At 41.5% G+C, this 23,667-nt stretch overlaps 1 protein-coding gene across 4 annotated transcripts in view; it reads right to left on the reverse strand.

The window, feature by feature from the left end:
* The window catches only part of LOC106580141 (EGF-like repeat and discoidin I-like domain-containing protein 3), a 304,272-nt gene that overhangs the window by 85,666 nt on the left and 194,939 nt on the right, over nucleotides 1-23,667 (reverse strand). For 3 of the 4 annotated variants that reach the window (XM_014160860.2, XM_014160861.2, XM_014160859.2), the window contains 2 exons: nucleotides 16,332-16,513; nucleotides 52-207 (listed from right to left, as the gene is read on the reverse strand). In XM_014160860.2, coding sequence (XP_014016335.2) covers nucleotides 52-207; nucleotides 16,332-16,513 — 338 coding nt within the window. Of the gene's footprint in view, nucleotides 1-51; nucleotides 208-16,331; nucleotides 16,514-16,650; nucleotides 17,198-23,667 lie in introns of those variants that run through there. The other variant, XM_045704318.1, reaches the window with a different exon arrangement.

A 23,667-nucleotide genomic window follows, 5' to 3' on the forward strand; every position in this document is an offset into this window, starting at 1 on the left:
TGTGTGTAAAACAAAAGATAAATAATGTGTGTGTGTGTGTGTGTTTCTCACCATGTCCTCATCTGTGCCCTTGACTTTGTATGTCATCCAGGTCTTGCCATCGTCACTGGAGGCCACTTTGTAAGACTTGACGTACTCTGGGCTGCCGATACGCTTTGCACCCTGGGTAATCAGTCCTGTGACCCGCATCCTCCTCTGTAGGTTAATCTGTGGGGAAAAAATTGAATAAAAACAGAAATCAAAAACCTTGTTTGTGTGTGTTTTCGGGATATTATATTGCTTTATTTCTGTGATAATGCCAGAGAAGTCGATGTTTGGAGAATATATTGGCACAGGTGTTGTTAAGCCTGAGATGAAGTCGAGGGCCAGCAAACCATGCCAATATATCCTCCCAACACCGGCTTCGAGGGCATTATCACTTTAATACAACAGGTTGCCAACATTTTCAAATAATGATTGACATATTTTCATTAAAACATTTTTATTACATTTATTCATACTACTATTTCATCCTTCCACAAGATACATTTCCGACACAAATCTAGGGTTGCTAGATACGTGACCCAGTCTTTCTGTTCTGTATCTATGGACGCAACACAATCGTGCATTTTAAATGTTCCATTGTCATACTGGCTGACAACGTTCTTATCCCTTGCTTGCGAGCCAACTATGGCTAACTTACAGTCACATCTAAAAGAAATGAGATAATGTCTAGATTTTTATAGTGGAGATCAAGTTTACAAGTTGTCTGGCTGGGCTGATGAGACAGTGGATTGCTCAGTCAGATGGAACATAGTAAATAGGCATTTTAACGCCATATATTTAGCCGGTGGCAAATTGTGGAATAGACATCTGCTGGAATATGGTTTTAACCAATAAGCATTCAGGATTAGACACACCCGTTGTATAAACTAACACAATTGGTCAGATTAAGAGATTTTAAGTAATAAAAAAAATCTCTAAATAATAGTTGTCAAAATGACTGAACCCTTGTTTTCAATACTCCAGCTTCCTCCCCTTGTGTGTATAATGACAGGCTTTTTTTTATGAGATTGTAGAACACATTAGGAGGGATCTTAAACCAAATATTTCAAGATCCTTGATATCTTTTCTCTGCGCTTATGGACTGGCCTTTCCAATTCAAACCACAAACCAATGGGGTTCCAGTCCAGAGACTTTTTGTCGGGCTATCCCCGACAAAAACAAAATCTTGGTCGGCCGAAAGTCGTCTGTTCTTTCGACCAATCGATTGGTTTAAATTAAAAAATGTGTATTTTTTCATATGCACTACTGTTCAAAAGTTTGGGGTCACTTAGAAATGTCTTTGTATTTGAAAGTAAAGCACATTTTATGCCCATTAAAACATCACATTGATCAGAAATACAGTGTAGACATTGTTAACCTCTCTTGGGTAGGGGGAAATATTTTCACGTCCGAATGAAAAGCGTGCCCAATGTAAACTGCCTGTTACTCAGGGCCAGAAGCTAGGATGTGCATATACTTGGTAGATTTGGATAGAAAACACCCAAAAGCTATTAAAAATGTTTAGAATATGTCTGTGAGTATAACAGAACTGATATGGCAGGCAAAACCCCAAGGACAAACCATCCCCCCCAAAAATGTCAGCCTACCACTGTTTTCAATGGCTGCCACTTTTATTATAAGGCAAAATCCTCCCAGATTACAGTTCCTAGGGCTTCCACTAGATGTCAACAGTCTTTAGAAAGAGTTTCAGGCTGGTTTTTGGAAAAATGAGCCGGAAAATGTAGTTTTTCTAGGTGGCTCCCATTTTGGCTGTAGTGTTTCCAAGTGTGTGGAAGAGAGCGCGTTCTTTGCTATTTTTCTCCGGTAAAGACAATAACGATTCTCCGTCTTAAATTGTATCATTTATTTACGTATTAGGGTACCTAAGGTTTGATTATAAACGTTGTTTGACTATTTTGGAAAAGTTTAGTAACGTTTGGGATTCATTTTGTATGCATTTTGATGGAGGGAAACTGGGTGGATTATTGACTGAAGAGCGCCAGCTAAACTGAAACTAAAACTAAACATAAGTTATGGATATAAAGAAGGACATTATCGAACAAAAAGGACCATTTGTGATGTATTTGGGACCTTTTGGAGTGCCAACAGAAGAAGATCAAAGGAAAGGCATTTTTTATGTCGCCATTTCTGACTTTCGTGGCGCACCTGCCTGGTTGAAATAGGTTTTTCATGTGTTTGTTTGCGGGGCCCTGTCCTCAGAGGCCAACATCCCAGAGTCGCCTCTTCACTGTTGATGTTGAGACTGGTGTTTTGCGGGTACTATTTAATGAAGCTGCCTCAAAGCGAGCAGAAAAGTAATTTAGCTCATCTGGTAGGCCTGTGTCACTCGGCAGCTCTTGGCTGTGCTTCCCTTTGTAGTCTGTTAAAGTTTGCAAGCCCTGCGGTGTAGTACGACTCGATCTTAGTCCTGTATTGACACTTTGCCTGTTTGATGGTTCATCAGGGTGACATAGCGGGATATCTTATAAGCTTCTGGGTTAGAGTCCTGCCCCTTGAAAGTGGCAGCTCTAGCCTTTAGCTCAGTGCAGATGTTGCCTGTAATCAATGGCTTCTGGTTGGGGGTATGTACGTACGGTCACTATGGCAACTACGTCATCAATGCACTTATTGATAAAGCCAGTGACTGATGCGGGGGTACTCCTCAATGCCATCGGAAGAATCCCGGAACATATTCCAGTCTGTGGTAGCAAAACAGTCCTGTAGCTTAGCATCTGCTTCATCTGACCACTTTTTTTGGACTGTGTGATGAAATGAGAACCCAGCTGGCTGTATGTTACAGTCCCTGATGTCTCTCTGGAAGGAGATCCTCACGCTGAGCTTGTCTACTTTATTGTCCAGGGACTGAACATTAGCGAGTAATATACTCAGAAGTGGTGGATGTGTGCATGCCTCCTGAGTCGGACTATAAGTCACTCAGAATACCTCTTCTCTGCCGGCGGCATCTTGGATCAGCCTTTGGGATTATTTCAATTGCCTTGAGGGGTACGAACATAGGATCCAATTCGGGAATGTCGTATTTATGGTCAGAATGCTGGTAAGTTACCGCCGCTCTGACATCCAAAAGTTATTTCCAGCTGTATGTAATAACACAGAAAACATTCTGGGGAAATAATGTCAAACAGAACAAATAAAAAATATCTCAAAGTTGCTTAGGAGCTAGAAGCAGAGCTGGCATGTCTGTCGGCGCCATCTTACTTTTGTAGGCCTAAGTTACAGTATTAAGACTAAACAGGATGTGCTCTTAGGCCTACAGCTTGATGGTGGTTATACAAGGCTGCTATACTAAGCCAAATGATAATGACAGTACTTATTATAATGATTGTCATAATAATAATAACAACAATAAGAAGATCAAGAAATAGGAGGGTTATTATTATAAAATTATTTTTTTCTGACAATTTGTAACAGTGTAAACACAAAATAAATTATAAGTAATATCAGAGAGGCTGTTCTAACAAAAAAAAGTGTAAAGCCTTTATTCCAGCATAGCAAAGATTAAAAACAGCCAAATTTGTGAAATTGTTTATCAGACATTGTGGTTGCTTGAGGCTTGGTGCTCATGGTATCAGTATGCTATTAAACAAACACTCAAACAGGATCTGTCATATTTCTCTAGCTAAATTGATATGAATGATTTATAAAGCCAGGCAGATTTAACAGTTAGGCTGTTGATTATAGACCTAATTAAGTTGGGGTTTCCTCTCTCCTTACTATTCTTATACAATTAAGGCAAGGGCTGTTTTTTTGTCTCCTAACTCCACTGCTGCTTCCGCCGCATTGTTCTCAACACCCATATGGTGGGTAACTTTGCTATTATGCACACAGCAACATGGTCTAGGAAAAGGCAGCAATTCAACAGCACACTGATATTTCAGATCCGCAGACAGCAACTGCTATCAACGTGGAGGAAAGCGCATTTGTAATAAAATATTATTTTTATTAGTGTTGCACCATTGTTCTTATGTAATATTACCATATAGGCTACAATTTCAGTCGCACATGTCTTAGACCGATGGACTGTGCCATCCCCATGGCGTCCAGAATGGATTAGTCCACTCAGACAGGTGCGAATCAGACAGGTGTGTTGTACGCCCATTTTCTTTTTTTTACTACGTGCTCGACTAAAGAAATCTCGGTTGACCGTCAGCCTATCAACCAAATAATCGACCAGTCGACTAAATGGGATCAGCCCAAGTGGATTTTGATGTGTGCTTGGGGTTTTTGTCTTGCTGGAAGATTCGCTTGCGGCCAAGTTTTAGCCTCCTGGCAGAGGCAACCAGGTTTTGGGCTAAAATGTCCTGGTAGGTAGCCTAGTGGCAGGCAGCACAGCGGTTAAAGTAAAATTCCACCCAAAATATATATTTTGTTATTCGTTTCATTACTGCATTGTTGATATAGTCCCAGCATGTTTTGCATGTCAGCAATCACATTTTCTGTATTTTGAAAGTTATATATCTTGAAAATGTGTTTGCTGATATGCAAAACATTTTGGGACTATATCAACAATGCACTAATGAAACAAATACCAAAATATACTTTGAGTTTTCCTTTAAGTGTGTTGACCCAGTGACCGAAAGGTTGCTGGTTCAAATCCCCAAGCCGACAAGGTGAGCAATCTGTCGATGTGCCCTTGAGCAAGGCCTAATATACGAGTGTTTGCTCAATTATTTAAATGTAAATTGTCATTGTATTTGGTAATGTTCATGATGCCGTTGACCTTAAACCAGTGGAAGCAAAATGGCCTCATAACATCAAAGACGCACCACCATCTTTCACAGTAGGTATGAGGTACTTTTCTGCAAACCTACCACTGGTGTGCTTGTCCAAAGAGCTCTATTCTCATGTCATCTGACCATAGCACAAGTTACAATCCAAGTGCCAATGCCTTTTAGCAAACTCCAGGAAATGCTTGTTGAGGTCAACGGCATCATGAACAGACAGACACAGACACTCACACACACTTAAGGCTTTCTGTTTTCTTAACACACCCTACACTCACAGAGCGATGAGTCTCAGATCAATCTCAGAGTAATCTTATGCATTTACATTGCGTCAAAATAATATTAGTGTACATTTGGCAACTGCTGTTTCCTCACGGATGATACCACACCTAACACCCTGGGTGAAATGAGGGGAAAACCCAAATGATCTCTGTCCCACAAGGATGAGCGACATCCTACTGTGAAAACCAAAAAGGCCCCTCTTCATGATAATAAAAAAGCAACACTTTTTTGGGCCTAACTTAAATTCTGCACTGGAGCATGAGAATGCATCATGACCACGTACTTCTTTACTCGCAGGCTACAGTAACTCCAATATCAAGTCTCCTTGACAACGTCTTTTACGCAGCATCCTCAATGCAACCAAAGCCACAATTAACCCCTACTTATTCTCCATTTCTTGTTTATCTCATATTCTGGAGAACAACAGTAGCATATTCTCTCTAATTAGGCTACAATAACTAAAAGGCCAGCGCTCAGGTAATTGGCGTGATCCTTCACACTGATAATGACCACTTACAAACACACCTCAGTCACCCCACCTAATACTGATGCCTTTGTCCAAGCTGCCATTCCATGTCAGTGTGGCACTGTTGAGAACATCTGCCACGATACTGCTCAGTGGTGTTTGTCAGTTTGAGGAAATCGATTCAGTGTGAGCAGACTGACATAAAAGGCCCTTAATACCCCCGGCTGTATATCAAAATGACACGGCATCACATGAGGATCATTTTCCCAATCATGATCTCAATTCGGCAGTGACAGGGAGGAGCTCAGCATGCGCTCCATGGACGCACGAGAGGAAGGGGGTAGGTCAGGAAGAGATGGCCCAGTTGAGGGTCTCTGAGACGGGAAAGGGTTGAGAGCCTTTATCTGGCACCCATCTTGGCTACTCTTCAAATTTTAGTCCTGTGCTACTGCTTATTGGGACCTCACTTGTGTGTAAATTAGTTCACAGTTCACACACAAACTGTATAGTGTAAATATGTACTCCAAACAAACCCACCCTTTTTCATAAAACAAAACTATTCAACATGTATTGCATCCACCCACACCCATCTGCAAACGGTATATGGGTCTTTCTATAAACTAGGGTACCAGTGAGGATTTCTTACACTGGACAACTTGTTACAGCAGTTCATAAGTCATTGATAATAATCTGCAAATGTTTTTAATGTCATTACATTAAGATACAAGGGGATCATAGCTATATTCAATCAAATTCACTAGTTGATTTAAAACCTATAATTTAACCCTTTATCATGGTTGTGTCTTGACAGATTTGTCCAAAATCGTGTGACAAAACTTTTCTGTCCTTGCATTTATGGCACTGTAAATTGTAATCATATATTAAGAATTAATCAGTTAAATTAGACATTGAATGTGAACCCTGTAAGAATCTAGCTGAAAGATCTCAGAAATGTAGTGTAACTACTCAACATTTTGTGTCTCCTTATGTCTCCTAAACAGTTTATGCTAAATTTAACCAAAAACGTTACCTTACATTGATACTTAAAACCTAAATCGATACTGTCATGTGGTTCTTCAATAATTATGCATAATACTTTTTGGATGTGTATTTGGGGGTGGTTTCCTGGACAGAGTTTAATTTATGTCAGGATAAGGCTAATTCTACTTAAATTAATCCAGATTTTTTTTAAGGCTTTCTGAGATGTTACTGACCTTTAGATTAACTAGTACTAGACTAGGGAGTCCCAGTCAAAGATAAATAAGGACAAACCAGTTAATCTTTGTGAAGCCTAATTAGATTAACATTGTGCATTTGGTGTTGACCTGAGGATCCTCTTAAGGATCAGCGTTCCATCAACGGGACAGTTGTAAATCACGCAGCTCGTTATGTCAAGATCGCAGATTTTAGAGTAACAACAAATGTCAGTACATAGTCTTATATTGGCTGAAAGCTAAATTCTTGTTAATATAACTGCACTGTCCAATTTACAGCAGCCATTACTGCGAAAAAATGGCATGCTTTTGTTTGAGGAGAGCTCCTAACAAAAAAAAAAATGTTTCCACCGGGATAGATTTGATAAATTCACCTCTGAAGGTGACATGTGTACTTACATTTTTTTTTACCTTTATTTAACCAGGTAGGCCAGTTGAGAACAAGTTCTCATTTACAACTGCGACCTGTCCAAGATAAGCAAAGCAGTGCGACAAACAGCAACACAGAGTTACACATGGAATAAACAAATGTATAGTCAATAATACAATAGAAAAGTCTATACGCAGTGTGTGCAAATGAGGTAAGATTAGGGAGGTAAGGCAATAAATAGGCCATAGCGGCAAAATAATTACAATTTAGCAATTAAACACTGGGGCGATAGATGTGCAGAAGATTAATGTGCAAGTAGAGATACTGGGGGGCAAAGGAGCAAAAAAAATATAACAAAATGGGGATGAGGAAGTTGGGTGGGCTATGTATAGGTGCAATGATCTGTGTCTCACCAGCTTCAGTGATTTTTGCAGTTCGTTCCAGTCATTGGCAGCAGAGAACTGGAAGGAAAGGCGGCCAAAGGAAGAATTGGCTTTGGGGGTGACCAGTGACATTTTCTGCTGGAGCGCGTGCTATGGGTGGATGCTGCTATGGTGACCAGTGAGCTGAGATAAGGCGGGGCTTTACCTAGCAAAGACTTATAGATGACTTGGAGCCAGTGGGTTTGGCGACAAATATGAAGCGAGGGCCAGCCAACAAGAAAATACAGGTCGCAGTGGTGGGTAGTATATGGGGCTTTGGTGACAAAACGGATGGCACTGTGATAGACTGCATCCAATTTGCTGAGTAGAGTGTTGGAGGCTATTTTGTAAATGACATTGCCGAAGTCAAGGATTGGTAGGATAGTCCGTTTTATGAGGGTATATTTGGCAGCATGAGTGAAGGATGCTTTGTTGCGAAATTGTAAGCCGGTTCTAGATTTAATTTTGTATTGGAGAAATCTGAAATCTTGCTTTGATTCATATTCCAAAAGGTCCCAGAGATAACATGAAGTGCTGTTTTGTTACATAAAATCATTTTTCATATCTTAAAAAGGTCCATATAGCATGCACGATAGATTTTGTATTTCCACTTGTTTAATTTGCAAAGAAAGGAATCTGAAAATCTCACCCTAAATGTTGTTTCAATGAGTGAAATCACGTCCGTATCTATTCCTCAGAGATCCTAGAAGGTAGCAAGACTTCACTATTTCATTAGGGGTGTAGTATATCCTATAGGACACCCTATTTGGTCAGAGAGCAACGCCTTTATGACACGCCGATGACGCGGGCGGCCATCACTTGAACGACTGTATCTTTGTCAAATAAGCACCAATCGGGGTCAAACAAAACTAGCTAGATAGCCAATGAGCTGGGCTTTACGGGAGTATATGTAAACCATGTATATGTTGTAAAATGTAGCTTCTAACCTTGTACGACAGCATGCCTTTTCATTTTGGACAAAAATTATAAGGATATTCAGAGTTTTGAAGTTATGAAAACTGGTTGTTATGCAAATGTTGAACTTATATGGCTACTAATACATGGAAAGCTAAATCATAGTCCAAGTATATTTGACGATATTCTTGCAGAAAAAATGGAATATGAATGCAAATGTCTCCTTCACGATTTGCCCAAATGTACCTTGGGATCAGTCATACTCCAAGTTATCCATCTGAAACTTTGCACATACACTGCTGCCATATTGTGGACACTATCTGAATTACAACCAGAGTGATGGCTATAACAGTGACCTTTCTCTTGCATTTGAAAGATGGTGGAAAAAAACAAAGGTTGGCTATTTCTTTGTATTTTCTTCTACCAGATCTATTGTGTTATATTCTCCTACATTCAATTCACATTTTCCCAAACATCAAAGTGTTTCCTTTGAAATGGTACCAAGAATATGCATATCCTTACTTCAGGGGGCTGAGCTACGGGCTGGTAGATTTGGGTATGTAATTTAGGTGAAAACTGAAAAAAGGGGGCTATCCCTAAGAAGGGACACCAATAAATATGCATTGTGTCGAATTGGACTAAGTCACCTTAACCAAACAATTGACAGAGGTAAAACGTTTTTTTTTCAACGAATTTCAATGACTTTGAAAAAAACATCTTAATGTGAACCCAATTACTGAGAAAAAACAGCATTATTCATCAATAGAAAAAGAATGTCCGGACTACAATTTGTAATGAATTCAACTCAAATGAAAAAGTAAACAAAAAGGTAAGATACTGTAGCCCACTTTTACAAATCAGAGTCACTTTGAAATGTTAGTTTTCTTGTGCAACACAACACAGTGGAGCCTAAATGTATTTGTGTGTCAGAAATATAACAAACCATATCAAACATAATTATTAATATACTTTCTATATTGTCTTCCTTAAGTCCTGTGGAAAACCATGAAATGTAACTTAAAGAAGACATGCTGTTGATGGTAGGGAGCATTTCAATACTGGTGGCAGACGAGTTGGGGGACTCATTGACTTTGATAATTTATAGACAGCAAATCCTGGAAGGTATCACTGAAGATGACCATTTGGACAGTTCAACTGGGGGACCGTTCCAATTCTCATTTGGTAGGACACATTCACTCCACATGTGCCATCCCAGGACTGCAGGGAATATGTAATGTCAGTCATCTCTTGCACACCCATAATACAATTATGTAATGAACTCAACTCTTGAAGAAATAATGTTCTCTAATGCAGCAATGCAATCATTATTGTAGAGACAGATGATCACCATAGCATGGAGGGGATAAGACCGGCTGAAGGTCAGCTTGCTACATGTGCAGCAGCCAGGAGGGTAGATTGGGTCACTAACCCAGGCCAGAGGACAAAGACAAAGAGGATGCGCATGCATGAAAAACTGGCCATGGAAGTTAACGAGCTCAAACTAATATATTTAAAAGAAGAGCATGATATGAAGATGCAAATCTTTTATGTTGAGTTGGTTACGAAAGAGGATAAGAGAAACATGAAGCAGCACCAGTGCCAATGTCTGGGTACATCTGGGTCACCTGGGTCATCCTCATCTTCAATCCGATGATCTGGGCAGCCATGGTGTTTGAGGTAATTGTGAAGCACTGCTGTTGCAATTATGACAACGCAGCATCTTCTTGGTTGAAGGCGCAATGTTTTTCTGAGACACTGGAATCAACTCTTCCATACACCAAATATGCACTCCACTACACATCTGGTGTGGATATGAGCTTGGTTTTACCATCATTGCTCAGGTCCTATTGCATGAAGATAGGGGGTGAACAAGAAGTTTGTTTGTGCATTACTCATGATTTGCACCATTCCAACGTGCAACAATGTTGTACATTTATTGCGAACCAGTTTTTACAATCCCTGTACTCCTCAGCATCTGCTGTAGAGAGACACTTGATGGGAATATGACATACATCTATACAGACAATGACTCCAGGGAAGTTCCCATATTCATAGAACTCTATCTTGTAGTTGGCTTGGGCAGCAGCATCAGGGAACTTGCTGTAATTGTCTTTCAATTCATATTTACCATTGCAGACTTTGTGGACTATTCTGCATAGAGTCGGTTCACTTATATCACACAAATCACCTGTTTCATGACAGAACGCTCCAGATGACAAAAACCTCAAGGTGATCAGTACTGATCAGCAAAAAAAGAAACGACCTCTCACTGTCAACTGCGTTTATTTTCGGCAAACTTAACGTGTAAATATTTCTATGAACATAACAAGATTCAACAACTAAGACATAAACTGAACAAGTTCCACAGACATGTGACTAACAGAAATGTAATAATGTGTCCCTGAACAAAGGGGGGTCAAAATCAAAAGTAACAGTCAGTATCTGGTGTGGCCACCAGCTGCATTACATACAGCAGTGCATCTCCTGCTCATGGACTGCACCAGATTTACCAGTTCTTGCTGTGATATGTTACCCCACTCTTCCTCCAAGGCACCTGCAAGTTCCCGGACATTTCTGGGGGAATGGCCCTAGCCCTCACTCTCCGATCCAACAGGTCCCAGACGTGCTGGTGGCATTGTCATGCTGGAGGGTCATGTCAGGATGAGTCTGCAGGAAGGGTACCACATGAGGGAGGAGGATGTCTTCCCTGTAACGTACAGCGTTGAGATTGCCTGCAATGACAACAAGCTCAGTCTGATGATGCTGTGACAGACCATGACAGACCCTCCACCTCCAAATCGATCCAACTCCAGAGTACAGGCCTCGGTGTAATGCTCATTTCATCGACGATGAATTTGACCATCACCCCTGGTGAGACAAAACCGCGACTTGTCAGTGAAGAGCACTTTTTGCCAGTCCTGTCTGGTCCAGCGACGATGGGTTTGTGCCCATAGGCGACTTTGTTGCCGGTGATGTCTGGTGAGGACCTGCCTTACAACAGGCCTATAAGCCCTCAGTCCAGACTCTCTCAGCCTATTGCGGACAGTCTGAACACTGATGGAGGTGTAACTCGGGCAGTTATGGTTGCCATCCTGTACTTGTCCCGCAGGTGTGATGTTCGGCTGTACCGATCCTGTGCAGGTGTTGTTACACGTGGTCTGCCATTGCGAGGACGATCAGCTGTCCGTTCTGTCTCCCTGTAGCCCTGTCTTAGGCGTCTCACAGTACAGACATTGCAATTTATTGCCCTGGCCACATCTGCAGTCCTCATGCCTCCTTGCAGCATGCCTAAGGCACATTCACGCAGATGAGCAGGGACCCTGGGCATCTTTCTTTTGGTGTTTTTCAGAGTCAGTAGAAGGGCCTCTTTTAGTGTCCTAAGTTGTCATAACTGTGACCTTAATTGCCTACCGTCTGTAAACTGTTAGTGTCTTAACGACCGTTCCACAGGTGCATGTTCATTAATTGTTTATGGTTCATTGAACAAGCATGGGAAACAGTGTTTAAACCCTTTACAATGAAGAACTGTGAAGTTATTTGGATTTTTACGAATTATCTTCGAAAGACAGGGTCGTTTCTTTTTTTTGCAGTTTATATTTTCACACATTATCATCTGATCCACAAAGGAATTTTCTGAATGATAGTCAAGTGATGAACAGATGTTGTGACAGCAAATGCAATGCAACAACAGACCAAGTACTGGAAAATAAAGGGGTTCCCGAGAAATGTCCATTCGTGAAGACAATTGTGCCTGGATCCATATTGGATCTAATAATCCTAGAGAATTGAGGTTGATCACCTGTTGTTGTCTGCTTGCTTTACAGCAGAGTCTCGTTAGATTTAACAGAGAAAGCATCAAGGTAATGTTTATGTTCTCTTATGTTTGTGTGCCTCGGATCGGACACCAAGTTTAGTGTGTGCAATTTTGTAAGATAGACTATTGCACAAAACCCAATGCTATTCCTATTAATTATTTAGGATATAATGGCAAAAAAAATTCTAAGCCTTGGAGGCTTATTTACAATATGATCTGGTACTGAAATGACATGACAAATAATTGTCTTCCATGTTACACCTGCAACTTGAAACAAAACAAGGGGTTTGAAGTAGTCTATTCAAACTTCAATTTGGAGTTGAGAAATTCAAGTACTGGAATAGGTCTACCTTGAAACTCAGAACATTTCCTCAATTTGGTGCTCGAAAAGTTCTTATAATTATTGTATCCAATTCCCGCTCCCTTATAATAATATGAGATTCATTTTTTTTCTCAGTTTTTGTGAGAGAGCGATGCTGAGATTCAAAAGGTGAGATTAAGGCTACCGCTATTCATGGCTTTATTATGTGTGCCTGCGTCGGCAATATAGGCTACAGACAAATTGGCATGCATGCATCCAATCTAAGTCAGGCAATGTCCAAATTATTCTCACATATTTTAGAATGTAATAATAATTCAATATCAATATTTTTTATTATTCTTAAAGTGTTAAAAAAAAGTTGGCAATTTTCTTTTTTTGGGGGGGGGGGGTTCTATATTAGGTCCTACGTGTATATTGATATATATTATTCAATTGTATAATTTGATTAATTCACCCTTAGCGCTGACACTGCGTCATTCACACAGGCTGTAGTAATTCCGGCACATAGTCTTCAGAGTCAGAAAGTACTGGTTGCAAACTGTGTTCCTGTCAGAATTAAGAACACGCTTTCATGCCAGGCTGATTAGTCCAGCTGACTTAGTAGACACCTCATGTTGAGAATGTGAACGCTGTTTCTAGGCAGTAGTTTAAATCTTAGTGTGTAGAGGAAGTCAGCACTGAACTGTAAACTTGACTGATCATATTATTACTTCATTTAATTGTTGTTGTTCACATTTGTTCATACTATAATGAGATATGATAATCCCAGTAAGAGTTTTTGCTGCACCTACGTTAACTATTGTACTTCAAGATACACTGAGGGCATGAAACATTAGGAACACCTACAAGGAGTCGAGCGTTTCACAGGGATGCTTGCCCATGTTGACTCCAATGCCTCCCACAGTTGTGTCAAGTTCGCTGGATGTCCTTTGGGTGGTGGACCATTCTTGATACACACGGGAAACTGTTGAGTGTGAAACACCCAGCAGCGTTGCAGTTCTTGACACACTCAAACTGGTGCGCCTGGCACATACTACCATAACTGTTCAATGGCACTTACATTTTTTGTCTGGCCCATTCACCCTCTGAATGGTTCACATATACAATCCATGTCTCAATTGTCTCAAGGCTTAAAAATCATTTAACCTGTTTCCTCCCCTTCATCTACACTGATGAAGTGGATTTAGTAAGTGACGTCAATAAGGGATCATAGCTTTCACCTGGATTCACCTAGTCAATCTATGTCATGGAAGTGTATAGCCACACATACTGTAGGGTACATGTACACTATTTCAGTATTATTAAAAGTATGACATTGTCTGAATGATTGATTTGGTCTTCAGTATTACAGGGCTGGGGGCAGAGCCAGGAACTATTGAGAACTATAGATCCACATGAGGAACAGACAAACACGCAGAGCAGGGGTGTTATACCTGAACAACGACAGGGCTGCTAGCTCTAACCCTCAAACTGATTTCAGATGAGAAAACAAGCACATACAAAGGCACTCACACACTTTCAGAACACACCGCCCACGAGCCTAAAACTCCACAGCGCTGAGAGAAGTCTATACCTCTCTACTCACGTCCCAATTACCAAGAAGTCCCTCTCCTGAAACCCAGAGCGCTCCCAGAATCCACATCATCATCCCACGTGGCGTCATTAAAGCCAACCAAACCGCCTCAGTGATTCATATCTGATTTTCCTTATACACTACATGCACTTGGTTGCTTTTCTTTTGCTCTCTGTTTCTCTCACCTTTCCCTTCCACATGTCTCTGTCTTCTCTCACTCTGCCTCTCCCCTCAGATGATGTAGTTGGATCATTCTTTCTCTACACCCTCCCCTCCTCTTGCTCTTTGACACGTTCTCTCTCTCTCTTCCGCCTCTCTCTCTTCCGCCTGGCTCTGTTTCTGTGAGCAACCCCTGATAGTGTTTGTTGTTTAACCTGTTAGGAATTAACACAGTGTTGCCAGTTACAGCCTCTCACTGTACTGCGGGCCTAATTCAATTTCATCACACCATCTTCGGGTCCTCATTTATGTGCTCGTTGTCAGAGATTCCCCGGAAAGATTTACACTGGGTTCCAGAGCCAACGGCACAAGGTATCACACGAACTGATTTGATTTGAAATAACAGGTGAAAAAAGATATAACACAGCTCTATTGTGTAAGAGACAATGGGAGTTCCTATCACTAACTGCTTTCAATATCCCCACAGTGTAATGTACCCATTGTTGCTAATACAATTCCAACTAAACAGACCCTTACACTCAGACCCTTACAGTAAAACTCTGTGGTGCAGCAGTAAGTTGTTGGCTTTAGTAGCCTACAATCAGTTGGAATACCAGGTTCGGAACCAAAAAGTGTTCTACCTGGATCCAAAAAGGGTTATCCAAAGCGTTCTCCTATGGAGACAGCCGAATAAACCCTTTTAGGTTCTAGCAGCTTTTTTTTTTTGAAGAGTGGAGATTTCTGAACTGGCCCCTCTGAGACAAACGTTGGAGAAGTGTGTATGTCTGAGTGAAGGGTATGTATTTGTATTTTACTAAAAACTTCAGAGGTATATCACATACGTGCTGTGATTCACTCTAGCAACCCCACTGGTAATACATAGTGATGGGAAACTGAGGCTTTCTGAAGACGGTGCGCTCACTTAATTGTACTGAAAAACGTTTCATTTCTTGGAGCTTCATTATTTGTTCACAAGGTACATTAGGCACATCTGCTGGTCAGCCATAAATAGCAGCGTTTGATTATCAGAGACGTTTTTTTTTTCTCCACTGTTTTAAGCAAAACTGTGGTGCAGCGGTAAGTTGTTGGCTTTAGTAGCCTATAATCAGTTGGAATACCAGGTTCGCAGCTTACATCACGTTTCCCTTTTTTGCATTCAAGTTGAATATTTTTCAAAAACTGAAGCTATGGCATTATTTAGGATGCTTAAGACAGAAGCTTATTATACTATACTAAATAAAACAAAATATTTGAACAACAGTGCAGAAAGTGTCATTTCACATAAAACATTATTTTTTTTAAAAATCGAGATAGCGTGCTTTCATAGCGAATCGACCACATACCATCACGTCCCTGAATGTTCCATAGTTCCTTACTCTACCTGCTAAGCTACCGGTCAGGTGAAACTTTTTGAACAACATCCTACCTATATTTGTAATGTACGGTGTTCAGTAGAGGTCAGTGTTTGAAAGCAGCTTGGAATTGAAGAAAGCACCAGCACCACAGCAAAATCTGTGGGATCTTGCGTTTTGTAACACATGGTTTGAAAAAGCACGTGATCAAACGAAGCTTCGGACGTCATTGATGACGTACTTCTGAAAAGCGATACCCACATCTGCACACTGCTTTGAAGTTAGCTGCGTAGCGATTTCGACGCATACCTCGGAGCTCTGGTATCAAACGTAACATCACTGGTAATACACACACAGGAGCAGAACCAACAGCTTTTTTGTCCAGTGCTCAGTTAATTAGCCAGTTAACCCAATCAGTCAACTGAAACACTAATTAACTGTAAAGGACCTCAATTAGGACCAAAGTCCCTTCAACTCTCCAAACAGATACATTTCAGACAGTGAGGGATAATTCACAACTTCCTAAACTCCAGTTAATACTGCATTGACGCCAATATTCAGATGTACACACACTTATCAGATCAACATTCTCTCTGGTGCGACGGTTTTTGTAGACACATTCATCTCTGTCTAGTAACCTGAGTGACTCGTGTCTCCCGGCCGGTATCTGTCTTACCTGGATCCAGGGCCATCTGTCGTTCTCGGCAGCCGTCCAGGCGTTGACCAGGCCCTTCTTGTTGAGCCGGGCAAAGTAGGGGTACCATTTCTGCAGGCCGAACAGAGCACGGTGGGTGGACGAGGCTGTTATCTGCTGGTTGGAGATGATGCCCCCCTCCATGCCCAGTGGTCCAGAGCATTCTGAGAGGACAGACATATATATGTATGAGGTTAGATGAAGGATAAAATATGTATGCAACCATACTTTTCACACATATCTGTCCAGTGAGTTACAGACATACACATATGCACCAAGACAGATATGTATAGCTGTGTACCAAAGGGGCAGCATTCTTTCTTCATCAGAATAATCTCATCATCCACAGTCCGGTTCTCTACAACAGTGCTGCTTTTCATTGTTCCTTCCTCTGTCCATGATTTTCTGTTGTAGTCCATCTCTGTCTCAGAGATGAACAAGATGTATTCCTTGGTTGGGCTCCCCTCCGTTACATCAGGCAGAGTCTCAATCATTGACACTGTGTCTTTCCCTCCGCTAACTGAAATTGTATCTTTATTGCTGCTCTCTCTCAAGGAAATCCTGTCCTTGATGTCGTTAAGAGACAGGTCACTTTGACTTGTATTCGTCAAACTTTTCTCGCTGCTCCAGTTCATAGCCAAGACATCCTCAATGTTTCCACTATGACACAGCCCTCTCTCATTGCAGCCCGTGATTACAGGGCCATCCACATGCACAGGAGCCATGGGTCTTTTCTCCAAGTCCTCCACCAAAAAGAGGGCCCTCAAACTGGCTCCAAAGGAGCTCCGACTATTCTGTCTGGACAACATAATCAACAGTCAACAGACTGCAACAGTTTTTACCTTCAAGGCTGCAGAGCTAAAGTGGAGAGGCATGACACAAAAACGGCTCTAATGAAATCATCCAAAGTGTTAAAATCCTTTTCAGAGCACTCAGCTTTTTTTCCAGGCCTTATTTCTTCCTACTTAGGAACTGCTAAGCAGCATCTCCAGTTACAATAGCAGCCTTTTAACAGCCACATTTGTGGATTTGAAACTCTGCCAATGCCTTCAAAGATAAAAGGCCTTTTGTGCTGAACTTGGAGTGCTTATTTTTGTCGTGCCCCCGCTATAATGTGCACCTTGTCAATGGTGTAATTTACCATTATCAAACAATTCCTAGAAAGTCTCATTATAAAGAGAGGTAGATATGTCACATGCCCATCCCAGTGAGTAACTGTTTGCCAAGACATGGCAAATTCTGGCTGCTCTTCCATCAGTACTTTTAAGTGGAAGCATTAACAGCAATTGTTTCGATAGCTGCACAACAGCCCTCAAATGGCAGGTGTTTAGCACCTACTATTCTAGATAAGACTTAGTATAATAGCTAGTCTGTGTGCAAAGACATCTGGTTTGTTCTCAAATCACACAACAGTTTATTAGATTTCACCTACCTCACTCTGTGGTCAATTAGAGTGATATCTGATATCCATGGGAATGGAAGGATTTGGAATGACCATGTAGCAATAACAACTGTCAGTTTTTGGATCTATTGGTGCTATCTGGAGAAAAGTAGTTGTGCTATAGACATGAGTCTTCATTAATTTCAACTCCACAACAAATTACAGACGCTTTATAAAGTCAATGCAAGTAGATAATAGGAGATTGACAATCTTCTGACTTACTGAATAAAAACAAAATGTTTTTCTCTTTTCAAAATAGACCAATTCAATGTGCTGCATCTCAACCATCCGCCCTTGTGTTTCATGTTAAGAGGACCACTGTGAGGACTTGAAGAGGTAAAAGGGGGCAGCTTCCTCTTCCACAGCTTCCTCTGTACCCACCTTTGCACTAACTCTTTTGACTCATCACCTATGCTGCTGCCACTGCTTATTATCTATCCCGTTGCCTAGTCACTTTACCCCTACCCACGTGTACACATCTACCTCAATTACCTCATACCCCTGCACATCGACTCTGTATAGGTACCCCGTGTATATAACCAAGTTATTGTTACTCATTGTGTATGTATTCCTCGTGATATCTTTCTATTCTTTTTCCATTTTTCTTTCTGCAATGTTGGAAGGGGCCTGTAAGTAACAATTTCACTGTTAGTCTTCACCTGTTGTTTACGAAGCATGTGACAAACAAAATGTAATTTTAATGCCATTAGAGTGTTTTGCTCAGTGGGGCATTAACAAGGCTGTTATGACACTGCTTTGCAAAGCATATTTTAGGCCTCTGTAAACAACGTCCTTGAGCGTTCCCAACTAACAGCCTCGCTGGGCAAAAACACTGCTGAGTAGCTAACTATGGCACTCTCCTTAGGCGAACAAACCAGCATGTCATTGACGTTGAGCTAGGCTCAAGCATAAAGGTGTCTTGTGCTTTCAGACCTGCTTCGTATGCTTAGTTTGTAATGAATACTTTCCATCAGGCACCCACTTCACATAATTGCATATAATTACAGATAAGTATTTCTTTAACTGACATAGCACGTCTGATTGAGGATACATTTGTAAACCTGGGTAAGTTAAAAGCTAGCAACGACTAAGCATCCCCTAAACACCCACCCCTCTCTGGCTAACACTTACGTTTTCATGCAGGCATGACCAACATGAATATCACATGGACTTGGGAGAAACCACACTTAAACGTTTGCATTTTTAAAGGAAGTCACAGGGTTAAAAATATTGTTGCCTGAGTGGCTAATAACAAAGAAACAATGAAACATTGTTTTAATTTGTACTAATTAGAAAGTATTCCAGCTTTTTCCATTCAACAGGTAACATATAAGGTTATTTTTTTTTAAATCTTTGGCTATGCCAGATACAGTCCATTATTAGTGGCTAAAACAATGTTGTTGACTGATTTAGTTGTTCTATCTACCCTAGAAAAGCTTGGTGCGGTTATTCATTCCAAAGCTGTCTTCTCTCTTCAGATGTTCTGCTGCCAATAGTTGGCCACAGTAGCTAGTATTCTCTGAACCTCTATTGCAGTTAGGAGATCATTTAAAACTGAGCTGGATCTTATATCAGAGCAATGTGAGTCTCTGATGTTTAAAAAGGACTATGCACATCAACAGCAAATACTGCCCGACTTAGTCATCAAATGTTCTATTTATTGATTTATTTTTATTGAATTTTAAAAACACACATTGCCCCTGCAGTGAAGCCCCTCAACATTTACTTCCAGTCATTTAACAGACAACCCCATCCTGAGCGACCCACATGAGCAATCAGGGTCAAGCGCCCCGCTCAAAGGCACATAAACAGATCCCCACCCAACCAACTTGGGGACCCGAACTAGTGACCTCTCGGCCACCGGTCCAACGTTCCCAACCGCCAGGCCACCCACGGACTCAAACCATCCAACCCCCCGCTTCTGTCATAGCATGCAGACAGTTTATGACACACAACAATATACACTGCTCAAAAAAATAAAGGGAACACTTAAACACATCCTAGATCTGAATGAAAGAAATAATCTTATTAAATGCTTTTTTCTTTACATAGTTGAATGTGCTGACAACAAAATCACACAAAAATAATCAATGGAAATCCAATTTATCAACCCATGGAGGTCTGGATTTGGAGTCACACTCAAAATTAAAGTGGAAAACCACACTACAGGCTGATCCAACTTTGATGTAATGTCCTTAAAACAAGTCAAAATGAGGCTCAGTAGTGTGTGTGGCCTCCACGTGCCTGTATGACCTCCCTACAACGCCTGGGCATGCTCCTGATGAGGTGGCGGATGGTCTCCTGAGGGATCTCCTCCCAGACCTGGACTAAAGCATCCGTGTCACGACTCCCGCCGAAGTCGACCCCTCTCCTTGTTCGGGCGGCGTTCGGCGGTCGACGTCACCGGCTTACTAGTTGCCACCGATCGATGTTTCACTGTTCGTTTGGTTTTGTCTTTATTGTGTACACCTGTTTTGAGTTTCCCTAATTATGTTCATTATTTAAACCTCTGCATTTCCTGTTTGTCTTGTCGGTGATTGTTTGTCCGTTTAGTGTAGTTGGAAGTGTTTTCTCCAGACTATGTATTTTTAAGAGAAGATGGATTTAATAATTTTAGTAAACACGTTTTGGTTTACCTTCATCCCTGTGTCCTGCGCCTGACTCCTCCACTTCTCTAAGAAGATCCGTTACAATCCGCCAACTCCTGGACAGTCTGTGGTGCAACGTGGCGTTGGTGGATGGAGCGAGACATGATGTCCCAGATGTGCTCAATTGGATTTAGGTCTGGGGAACGGGCGGGCCAGTCCATAGCATCAATGCCTTCCTCTTGCAGGAACTGCTGACACACTCCAGCCACATGAGGTCTACCATTGTCTTGCATTAGGAGGAACCCAGGGCCAACCGCACCAGCATATGGTCTCACAAGGGGTCTGAGGATCTCATCTCGGTACCTAATGGCAGTCAGGCTACCTCTGGCGAGCACATGGAGGGCTGTGCGGCCCCCCAAAGAAATGCCACCCCACACCATGACTGACCCACCGCCAAACCGGTCATGCTGGAGGATGTTGCAGGCAGCAGAACGTTCTCCACGGCGTCTCCAGACTCTGTCACGTCTGTCACATGTGCTCAGTGTGAACCTGCTTTCATCTGTAAAGAGCACAGAGCGCCAGTGGCGAATTTGCCAATCTTGGTGTTCTCTGGCAAATGCCAAACGTCCTGCACGGTGTTGGGCTGTAAGCACAACCCCCACCTGTGGACGTCGGGCCCTCATACCACCCTCATGGAGTCTGTTTCTGACCGTTTGAGCAGACACATGCACATTTGTGGCCTGCTGGAGGTCATTTTGCAGGGCTCTGGCAGTGCTCCTCCTTGCACAAAGGCGGAGGTAGCGGTCCTGCTGCTGGGTTGTTGCCCTCCTACAGCCTCCTCCACATCTCCTGATGTACTGGCCTGTCTCCTGGTAGCGCCTCCATGCTTTGGACACTACGCTGACAGCCACAGCAAATCTTCTTGCCACAGCTCGCATTGATGTGCCATCCTGGATAAGCTGCACTACCTGAGCCACTTGTGTGGGTTGTAGACTCCGTCTCAAGCTACCACTAGAGTGAAAGCACCGCCAGCATTCAAAAGTGACCAAAACATCAACCAGGAAGCATAGGAACTGAGAAGTGGTCTGTGGTCTCCACCTGCATAACCACTCCTTTATTGGGGGTGTCTTGCTTATTGCCTATAATTTCCACCTGTTGTCTATTCCATTTGCACAACAGCATGTGAAATTTATTGTCAATCAGTGTTGCTTCCTAAGTGAACAGTTTGATTTCACAGAAGTGTGATTGTCTTGGAGTTACATTGTGTTGTTTAAGTGTTCCCTTTATTTTTTGGAGCAGTGTATCTTAGTTTAACACTTACGTGAGATAAGATATACTAAATTGGTCACAGTAAGTATGCCTAACTGATGTCTACTGACTTTGGTCAGCATGTTGACAAAACTGTCCACTTTTTAGAAGACTAGCCTTGGGCAGTGCTTCCCCTAGCCAATAGGATGTGTCACGAAACTCTACCCCACAGGGTTAGCCTGCAGCACCAGTCATCAAAGTTTGTGATGTGACCTTCACCTTTTGGGCAAACACTGTGAACCTGTGTAGCCTGGAAAGAATGGAGACCACTCTCACCATGTGACAACACAGTAGGAGACACAATGGCAACATTTAAAACAACACCAAGAGCAGATCCAGCTGCTGTAACAACGTAGCTGGGCGAGCAGGGTGCCGGTGATGTCCGAAGATTGTCCTAAGGGAGTGTGTGTGTGTGTGTGTGTGTGTGTGTGTGTTGCAGCCATGTCTGTATTGCACTCATCCTCAAACATCTGAGAAGACAGTATATTATGTACAATATGGTCATGGTCATGCTGTATATTAGTTGCACTATGTTAAGAACTTCACCTGGCCCGCCAGAAGGTCAATTCATTGTAAAAGCAGATATGAGTATAGTGGCAAGTGGGAGATGTCTGTCTCCTCAAAAGGCCTTTGTGCTTGCTTAAGTCTGGAATCTCAACCTACATCTTTGCTCTTGTCAGCTTTGCCTGGTCCTCTGCTTCTACTATCAGAAAAATATTGATGGAAAAGGGTTGTTTCAAAATAACCCAACTTTCTTTGGGGAGAAGAAATATATTTGCTGTCTTATCAAACATTAGTATTAAAGTGATGGCTAAGCATTGCCATAGTACCATTGTGTTGACATATAATCCCAATTCCATTTGCAGGTTGGCAATGAATACTAATGTTTACCAAAGGCTGCCTTTCGGTGGTACTTGGCAGAAACCATCTAAATCTTGTTATGCCAGACCAGAGAATATAATAGAATTCTGTATTTTTCTTCATCCTTTCATTCCTCAATCAAAATACGGTTTGGGTGGAATCAAAGAAAAGCACATCACAGAATAAACTTATGACACCTACTGTATTTTCATGATGAGTTTTCACAAGGATTGATTCTTTTCCGGAGCTGCGTTCCTGACTCAGAGTTCAATAATGTCAAAACAATATGCCTTGTTTTTTTTCTCATCACTCTCTTTATTTTGTTATTTCATCTTCACTACAAATAACTTGTTTTATGAGGCTTATTTCTTTCATTATTGAATTTCTGACTTCTCGTACTCTGATTTTCCCTCATTGTATGACTTAATATCGGCACCTGGAATTTGTTATTAGTCCTAATATATAGCTAATATAAGTTACATGCAATGTAATCATGAGAAATCTAATTTAAATGCCATTTCAATACCGGATATCAGAGTCAGTTTTGTGACCACAGATGCACAATTAAACTTATCTAATGTTTTGATTATAATAGGGCACTTTGTCATATCTGACATTGAATATTTTAAGGTATACTGTGTGTTTGTCATGAAGCTACACTGAGAAAAATCAGTGCATTTGTGTGATATTTTCAAAGTACAACGGTAAATTGGTGTGATGCTTGATGCGAACTACACTATATATACACGTATATGTTTACACCTATTTAAATGAGTGGATTCAGCAATTTCAGCTACACCCGTTGCTTACAGGTGTATAATATCGAGCACACATACATGAAATCTCCATAGAGAAACATTGGCAGTAGAATGGCCTTACAGTGACTTTCAACGTGGCACCGTCATAGATGACACTTTTCTAACAAGTCAGTTTGTCAAATTTCAACCATGCTAGAGCTGCCCCGGTTAACTGTAAGTGCTGTTTTTGTGAAGTCGAAACGTCTAGGAACAACAACGGCTCAGCCGCGAAGTGGTTGGCCACAAAAGCTCACAGAACGGGACCACTGAGTGCTGAAGCTCAGCGCGTACAAATCGTCTGTCCTCGGTTGCAACACTTGCTA

The sequence above is a fragment of the Salmo salar genome, chromosome ssa20, assembly GCF_905237065.1.
Source record: "Salmo salar chromosome ssa20, Ssal_v3.1, whole genome shotgun sequence".
Lineage (NCBI taxonomy): Eukaryota > Metazoa > Chordata > Actinopteri > Salmoniformes > Salmonidae > Salmo > Salmo salar.